General features: G+C 53.6%; 2 protein-coding genes across 2 annotated transcripts; both read right to left on the bottom strand.

The window, feature by feature from the left end:
• Positions 1 to 1,020: 1,020 nt before the first annotated feature.
• VTN00DRAFT_1963 (uncharacterized protein) lies at positions 1,021 to 1,664 on the bottom strand (the record flags this gene model as incomplete). The annotated part of the gene is made up of 2 exons (XM_069428128.1): positions 1,021 to 1,307; positions 1,415 to 1,664. The coding sequence occupies 2 exons, from the start codon at positions 1,662 to 1,664 to the stop codon at positions 1,021 to 1,023; spliced, it is 537 nt and encodes a 178-aa protein (XP_069292665.1).
• A 765-nt stretch (positions 1,665 to 2,429) lies between these two features.
• VTN00DRAFT_1962 (60S ribosomal uL3 domain-containing protein) lies at positions 2,430 to 8,040 on the bottom strand (the record flags this gene model as incomplete). Its single annotated transcript, XM_069428127.1, has 14 exons — positions 2,430 to 2,685; positions 2,737 to 3,410; positions 3,472 to 3,628; positions 3,693 to 3,750; positions 3,823 to 3,854; positions 3,929 to 3,937; positions 5,007 to 6,460; positions 6,531 to 6,775; positions 6,841 to 6,997; positions 7,055 to 7,147; positions 7,211 to 7,390; positions 7,454 to 7,536; positions 7,598 to 7,801; positions 7,863 to 8,040. 14 exons carry the CDS (start codon positions 8,038 to 8,040, stop codon positions 2,430 to 2,432), a joined length of 3,780 nt encoding a protein of 1,259 aa, XP_069292664.1.
• Positions 8,041 to 8,692: the final 652 nt, after the last annotated feature.

Below are 8,692 nucleotides of genomic sequence, written 5' to 3'. Positions count from 1 at the left end.
GGAAGGAAGGAGAGAGAGAGAGAGAGAGAGAGAGAGAAGGGTCACTAAAACAAAAGTGCCTAGGACAAGAAGAGGAGGACCCCAATTTAAAGAAATATACCCACTGCCATTCTGCCCTGCTGGCTGACTGGAGATGCCATTATCAGCTGATTTACCGACCGTCGCTACCTAATCTAACCTGTCACCTACCTATCTCCCTACCGGTAGGTCGTACATACATGAAGCATAAAATGTATATTTATGTATGTGGATAAAGTGATAAAAAAGCAGATTATGAAATTGGTCGATCGATAACTCAACTCTGCCCTGGTGGAGGATTCGTACGTATTGTACATAGTGGAGTTGATTCATCTTCTTCTGACTTGTCTTGAACCTGAGATGAACTTTGGCCCCATCTCCAGTCTCGGTGTTTCCCTTATTCACGATTCTTCAAGGCAAGTTTCTAAACAAGTAGATTGATCATGCGTTCACGTGTGTCTAGCTTATGGCACCATTGCGGTGTGATGGGTCACTCTGGCTGGGAGAGCGAGAGGATGCGCTCTCAGATGTATTAGTAATGTACTGTACGTACATAATTACATCCAGATTATCTCTATATTAGATGAAATAGGAAGCGGGGTTCGCATGTTTGATGTGAGGTGACGTCTCGCAAGTCCACAATTCTCAATGCCCAACCAAAGAAGGCATGGATCCGATATGAATACTCGTATGTATCTATTATATTTTCAGATGGGTATATCTGACCCTAATCCTATCTTATCCGCTGGCTCTTTCTTCAAAGATTTATCGATCCATCATATAGAGCGATTGTTTCACTTGACCCCGTTCAATCCAGAGAAAGGGCCATCTCTAGCTTCCAATCTCATCCAATGTAACCATATATACCATGCACTCCATTCCCGAACCAGACTCCTCAGCTAGCTAGCTATGACAGTGCGTAGCTAACCCTCATTATGGATGTATATATACCACAATGCGATGCATGCATGCACGCAACTTAGTCCAGATCATGATAATCATCTAGGTTTCGACCGCTCTGGCCCTCATCCCGACAATCTTGCCCCCCTCCGCCTCCAGCGCCAGCACCCAGTACTCGACCCGCGACTTGCCCACCTCGACGCGGTACACCTTGACGTCGATTCCGGCCTCATCGACGTTGATCTGGTCGCCGGCCTCGCTGGCCGCGGCGGCCCGCACGGCCCGCATCACGGTCGAGTAGCGGTCCTTGGGGTCGAAGACGTTGGGGGACATGGTGGTGATGGACCGGGAGAGGTCCGTAGAGGGGGAGATGAGGGTTGAGAATTGTGCTATATTCAATTCAACCTTGGGTCAGCTTGTCCACGTCCTTTTCACTGCATGATATATGCGGGTCATGTGGGGAAGTAAGTAGTAGGGGAAGCTACGGTATACGTACAAGGACCAGGCCACACCCCCCTCACAGCGCCCTCCCACCTCAGCGCAACAGGCTCGAACGGCTCATCCGTCTCAGATTCATAGACAGTGTCGACCTCCCGGAGCGACTCGGGGATGCGGACGTCGACGTCGACGGTCTCGGTGCGCACGAAGCCGCCCACGGACTGCGTCTGCGTCTGCGCTGATCGGCCAGCGTTCAGGTCCGCGTTGGCTTTGTCCAGGAAGGAGAGGTAGGCGTCGTCGGTGGCCATGGTTCTTGTTTGATTTTGGTTTTGGTGTTGGGGTTGGAGGTGTTGTCTGTTGTCTCTCCTGACCAAGGAGAGAGGGGTGGTTGTGTGAGCGGGGAAGAGGTGGGGGTGATGATGACGATGATAATGACGGTTCGAAAAGGTTGACAGTAGGCTTCTTGGATGATTCGTTCCTGTAGTAACAGACAGAGGAGAAGTTGCACGAAGTCTTCGTGCTGCTGCTGCTGCTGTGTGCGCGTATCTGGCTGTTGGAGATGCGAAGTTGACGATGACGCAATGTGTTCTGAATCTGGACCTGGATCCCGCAACGGGCCAAGAGCGCATGGCGGAGTTAACAGGCGCTGCGCGAAAAAAGAGAAACAGCAATGCAGAATCGAATTGCGGCGCGCGGTTGGGCAGCGATCGGGGCAACGTGATGCTGTCCGCTTGTCAAATAGAGAGAATATTTTCAGGCCGAGAACTACGAACTGGGTCTCGCTTGTTTGACGGACCAGCAGTCGGAAATAACTTTTGCATACGACCTGATAACAAGGTCTACTATATCCTACGCATTCTGCTACGTGATGAGAAATAAAGACAGACTACTTTTGAACTCCATCATGAAATTGCCCTGCCAGCTACGTAAACTAATAACATAAGAAAAGTGCCGAGCTTTTCCAGCCGAGCAAGACGGGACCTGGGGCTTTTTGTTTGAAGAGGTATTTGTATTTTGGTCAAGAATAATGCACCGTACTACACCGAACCCACATCTCCGCCAGACGAAACAGCTTAAGCAGAAGTAACGAGGTCCTTCTTGAGGGTACCCATGAAAGCCCGCTTCTCGGCCGGGGTCTGGAAGGAACCGTGTCCGAACTTGGACGAGGTGTCGATCCATTTGAGCTCGACCTTCTCGGTCGCACGACGGTTGGTCTGGGGGTAGAGGGACTTGCGCAGGGTCATGACACGCTTCTTGACACCGGGGACGGAGCCCTTGAGGATCAGGAAGTCGTTCTTAACCTCACCGTAGCGGACGAAACCACCCATACTGGACACTGATCAGTAGCGAATCTAACAGAATCGGGGTCAAAGGACATACGGAGTAATCTGCTTCTTGGAGATATCGAAGTCGGTGGAGGCGTTGCCCTCGTCGGCACCCTTGCCGATACGGTAGATCTTGTGGTTGCACGAGGTGCGGTGGTGGTAACCCATCTGACCGGCACGGGCAACAGTCCACTGGACGTGGGACGGGTGCCAGGCACCGATACAAGCGACCTTGCGCAGACCCTTGTGGGTCTTGCGAGGCAGCTTCTTGGTGCCCCAACGGCTGGTGACACCCTGGAAACCGTGACCCTTGGTGACGGCAATGACGTCGATCATCTCGTCCTGCTCGAAGATGGTGTCGATGTCGATGGTCTTCTCGAACAGGTTGTGGGCGAAGTCGACCTTCTCGGGGACGCTGCCTCCGTTGATCTGGATCTCCATCAAGTGGGCCTTCTTCTGCTTGAGAGGAGTCTTGCGGATCTGGGTGTGGGCAAGAAGGCGGACAACGGTGCAGTACTTCTTGATGCGCTCGAGCTCGCGGGTGATGGAGGCGCCGTTGTTCTCGGAGTGCTTCTTGGCGTACTTGGTGAAGGCCTTCTTCTTGCTCTTGTACCAGTTCTTGTAGAAGCGGCGCTTGACCTCGTCGCTCAGGTGCTCAGCCCAGACGGTGGTGAGCGAGCGCAGACCACGGGGGGTCTCGATGTAGCCGACGACACCGACAGCAACAAGCTGGACAAAAGGTCAGTGATCCGACCAGAGCAAAAATGTCACAAAATCCTTTCGCGCATACCGGAGGAGTCTCAATGACGGTGACGGCCTCGACAATCTCCTTCTTGTGCATCTTGGCACCAGGACGGTCCAGGTCACGGACGATGGTGGTCATACCGGCCTTGTAGCCCATGGCGGCCGTCAGGTGGACGGGCTTCTTGGGGTCATCCTTGGGGAAGCTGTTGCGGACTCAGTATGCGTTTTCCTACACCGATTGACGATCGAGTTGAAGTAATTACTGACCTCTTGACCTTGCCACGGTGTCTCGAGGCGCGCTTGCGCGGCAGGAAGGCAAGAGAGCCTGTACAGAATTTTTATCAGTAAACCGCACACAAAGCATCCAAAGTGGATGTCGTGGGATTGTGCGACGAACCGTGCCGAGGCGCTTCGTACTTCCGGTGACTCCTATAAAATAAGAAAGTCAGCAATCACATTCAGCGCGATAGATAGAATCATTCGCATTCAGCTGAGCAACTTACATCTTGACCCTGTTGTCGTTAGTCGTCGAGGTGGTGAGAGTGTCGTATCTCCAAATTTGCCGGACGGTGCATTTTGGACGCTTAACGAGTGTGGGCTGACCTAAGCGAAGTCTTGGCACACCCTTCCTTTTCGGGCGGTCGACCCGCCAGACACTGCAGCCCACACAGACCTACAGTGTGCCGATTTTCACTTAGGCATCCAACTTGAGAAAGGCAAGAATTCTTTTCAACTACATAATCCTAGCAGGTACATATAAATTCTGAGTCCCCAGGAGAAAATCAACGAATACTAGCGCACATGCATCACATTGCCGATCTGGGACCAAGAATCTTGCCTTTGAATAAGAACGAGAACGCAACAAGCAACAATCAAACAGGGAAATGACCGTGTCAAAAGCGGATCCGGCATACCACCAAGTAAATCCAGACACATGTATTGCTTCGTCAAATACACCCCATGGCGCCCTCCCGGGCTTCTTCAAATATCTGACTCAATATACTGGTCTCCTTGCCTACATAGCACTAATTTCCCCAGTCCAGATTTTTAGATATTTGATGGCGAATTCGTTATTCACATTCCGAGAAATAAGATGATCAAGTCAACGGCAATACAAAAAAAGCTAAAATAATTCAAGAAAGAGAAACGACATGAAACGGAACGGTGAATTCTTGACTCGGAAGAGCTCGAGAACATGGACAGAGAATTTGGAAAACATGAATTGAGGAATGAACACATAGGCTTAGAAAGAGATCAAAAGTATCAGAATATTGGCTAAAAATGACGAAAGCAAGCGAACCCCCTGACAACGTTGGTCGGCCGAGCACGAGATAGTACCACCACCCATGACCCAGTTACAAATGTAAAATACAGAAAAACATGTTCTTGAAATTTAGCCCAGCAATAGCAAGATACTTGCAGGGAAGCACCCTACGCGATTGAGACAAAAGCAGGAAAAAAAAGAAACAGGTCATAAAGATCACATGCACTCTGCGCACTGCTGAACTTTTCCTCCGCTGCTCGAGACAACTATCACTCCCAGGAGGCTGTTTTATATATAAATGTAGGGCTTTTGCCTACGCGGCAGCCTCCTGTTTAGGTTGAGAGGTCTGACCACCATTCAGCACACCGTTGCTGTTGCCGTTGGAGTTACCGGTGCTGCTTCCGTGAGGGCTTCCTTTCGGAACAGTACCGGTTCTCTTTTCATCTTCATCTTCATCGTAGTCCTCATCGACATCCATTTTACGAGCAGCCGGCTCGTGGAGAGGCGGCTGTTCCTTGCGGGCGGTCTCTTCCTTGACCTGTGGCTGGGCCGAAGGGGGTCCCGAGGACGGTCCGTTAGTGGGTTGGGCAGAGCCTTCGGCCATTGGCGGCATGGAAGAAGCCGACGGTTGCTGCTGCATGTGCTGAATTGAAGGTAACGTCGGAGGATGATGCGCGGCCTCAGACGGGTGGTAGTTCTCATTTCCGCGACGCTGTTCCTCGCGGCGAGCCTCTGACGAGCTGCGACGGTGCAGCTCGCCCGGAGAGGGCATTCTGTTTGGAGGAGTTACATGGTGACTCATCTGCTCATCGAGACGAGCACGGTTCTCCTCATTTGCAATCTTCTTAGCGGGACCGGGCTCGCCCTCCCAGTCTCTGACACGCTTCATAGCCGACGCAGGACGTTCGTCGCGCTCTCGAGCGGCAGCTTCAGCAGCGGTCAACGCAGATGCAGGTGCAGGTGCACCTCCCGCAATACCGCCTACGCTGCCATTCTGAACAGACACGCTAGGACCATGGTGATACTGCTGGTGAGGATAGGTAGAGCCCGGAGAGGATGGACGCTCCTCCCGGATCGGTCTGATCTCCGTTGGAGGCGTGAACGGGCGCCCATAAGGAGGCAGAGTCGTAGCGGGTGCCGGGGCATTGCTAGGGCCAGGTGGTCCAGCAGGAGTAGTGCTTGGAGGCGCAGGTCCACGCGATGCGAACCCACCAGCGTTACTGGGAGCCCGCTCGTGCGGCTGTGACGGAGGAGGGCCGAGCTGGGGAAGGTTGTGCGGCGGCGGATAGGCGTTCGGGGCAGCCAGGCTGATTTTCGGGGAGCGAGTCACTGGCTGAGCGCGGGCCTGCTCCGGAAAGGATCGGGCTTGCTCCTGTCGTGGACTCGGTTGCTGGGCGGGCGGGGGACCTCTTACCCCGTCTCGATGCTCAAAAGGGGGATTGGAAGGCTGAGGTGGCGCCTGATTCTGGATTTCATTGATGCCACGGTTCCAGTCAGCGATCTGACGGGGAGGAGCTGGAGGTTGAGGAGGCGGACCGCCGGTGGGCGCTGGAGCTCCCCATTGTGGGCCTGGAGGCGCACCAACACCAGGAGCCTGATAAGCTTGAGGGTGGACATCCTGGGGGACTGGGGCGTTGTTCTGGTTTGCATTCGCCTGGCCGCTCTGGAGCAGCTGCAGACGCGCCTTGATGTGCACGTTGTTCGGATCAAGATCGGCTGCACGTCCGTACGCGTCGAGAGCGTCTGCAGTCTGGTTGTTGCAAGATTCATACTGCAGGCGACGTCAGTATCGTTGCACAGAAAAAAAGAATGAAGGCGAGAAAAGGTGGGGTACTACGTACCAAGGTTCCAAGATCGTACCACACCTCCGAGATGTAGGGGTTCAAACGGATGGCACGCGAGTATGCGTCAAGCGCATCGCGGTACTGATTGATCTGATAGTAGAGCACACCAATCGAGCACCAGAATGTCGGGTTCCGTCCATCGCGGTAGACAGCCTGCTGGTAGGCTTCATACGCCTTGGGGTACTTGGCCTGCGACATATAGCAGCGACCCAGAAGATACCAGCTTTGAGCATCGCTGTTGTCTAGAACGCGTTTTACCATTAGTTTCCGGTTTATTGAAACTGCCATCTCAATTAAAGCAGCGTACCTGCGCTGACTGATTTCTCCAGGTACTCGATGGCCTTCTCTTGGCTGCTGTAACTGCTGCTCTGCTGGTGGTACAGCCAACCGAGCTGCTGTAACACCTTGGCATGATTGGGGTCACGGTCGAGCACCCGTCTGTAGGCTGCCTGCGCGGACTCAAACTGCATGTAACAGTCAGCACGGAACATTTCCCACGTCTCCACTGGGGTCAAACTTACGTCCTTCTGCTGCTCGTGAACGTGACCAATCTGGAACCAGATATCCTCCTCTGTGAGAGGTCGAGGAGGATTTTCGACGATGTATTTGAAACACTTGAATTACGCTCAGCAAAAGGAACCCTGCAATACAATGTGGGTCACGGGAAGAGGACATACCTCCAAGCTCTGGCTGTACTTTTGTTGCTGCTTGTAGATGATTCCCAAGCGGAAATAGATCTCGTTGGCCTTCTCGAACTCCGGCGCCATGCGCATAACCTGCGAGAAAGCTTCTTCCGCGTGATCGAGGGAACCATAGCGGTCGTACAGAATACCAATGCCGTACCAGAGTTTCGGCTCCTGTGGAGACAGAATTAGAAGCTCTGTCATGGTTAGACTACCAAGTTCTACGAGACTACGAACCTTGGGATCGCGCAGGTGATACAGAGCCTGCTGGTAGGAGGTGTATGCCTCTTGAAGATTATCCATCATCAGATGGCAGTGGCCTAGAATGGCGGTTAGCATCCGCACTCATAGGGGTGTCGGAAACAGCGTCAAGAAACCTACCAAGGCTTCCCCAAACTTCTCCATTTTGGGGATCCAACTTCAGAATATTCTGAAGGTACTCGATGGCCTTCGGGAACTGCTCCCTGGTCCGCAGAATGCAGGAAATGGCATTCATGGCGGGGATCGACCACTGGTTATGGCGCAGCGCCTGTTCGTATGCGCTGATGGCACCATCCAGGTCGCCCATCAACTCCGTGAGACTGCCTGGGGGAGCGTTAGCCCGTATCGACTTAATCGAAGAGGTAGAGATGGACAAGTCACATACCGATCTGGATCCAGACTTGCTCGTTCAGCGCGGCAATCTTCTGGGCAGTGGTCATAGGAGGACCCTTGTGGCCCTGCGACTGCAAGGGGATATGGCCATTGACCTGTGGATGAGCCGCGATGGGGCCATGATGCGGTGGAGGTATTCCTCCTGGAGGCGACGGCTGGGGATGGGCCATGATGCTGGAGTATCACCGACACTACGAACCCAGCTCAATCGACGACTTGTCCCAACCCGAGCCCCGCAGGCTGCTTATAGAACGTTTGTGCCCTGGGCAGCAGTTCTGTTGTTGAACAGCGCGGCGCTAGGCTGCCTCTTCCGTATGACGCGCGAGTTCACGGATTCCGCGTCCGAAATAGGACGGTTTGCAGGAAAACCAGGGAAAATCGGACAGGCAGATGAGATCGCGTGGCTACCCGAAGTTGGATGATGAATAACGCAGAGGTGAGGGCGATCGCACTGAAGCGTCCTGAGATCAACTAGCAACCCTGAGCTCGCGAAGGCGGCCAAGAGCGCCAATGACTGCAAAAGGAAAACAGGAAGGGAAGACGAGGAGAGATGGGAGAAGAGAGATACGCTTGGTGGTGGAGAGATCTGGAGGAGAATGGCCAGGCAGCCAGATCGTCCAGGAGAGAGAGCAGCAGGGCTGAAGGAAGAGGAGACAAGCAGGAGAGAGAAGAGGACGGGGTCGAGGGGCGGGTGGGAGACAGCGATTTTTGCCAAGACGCGCTAGTGGTTGTGCAGCTCTCGAGCAGTCAGCGAGACAGCCGAGCGACGACGGAAGGGGAGCGAAGCTGAGATGGCGGCGCCAAGAGGAGAACTCAGGGACC

The sequence above is a fragment of the Thermoascus crustaceus genome, assembly GCF_041956765.1.
Source record: "Thermoascus crustaceus strain CBS 181.67 unplaced genomic scaffold VTN00scaffold_1, whole genome shotgun sequence".
NCBI lineage: Eukaryota > Fungi > Ascomycota > Eurotiomycetes > Eurotiales > Thermoascaceae > Thermoascus > Thermoascus crustaceus.
Note: the sequence above shows the minus strand (reverse complement) of the source record. Positions and strands in the feature narration are given on the sequence as shown.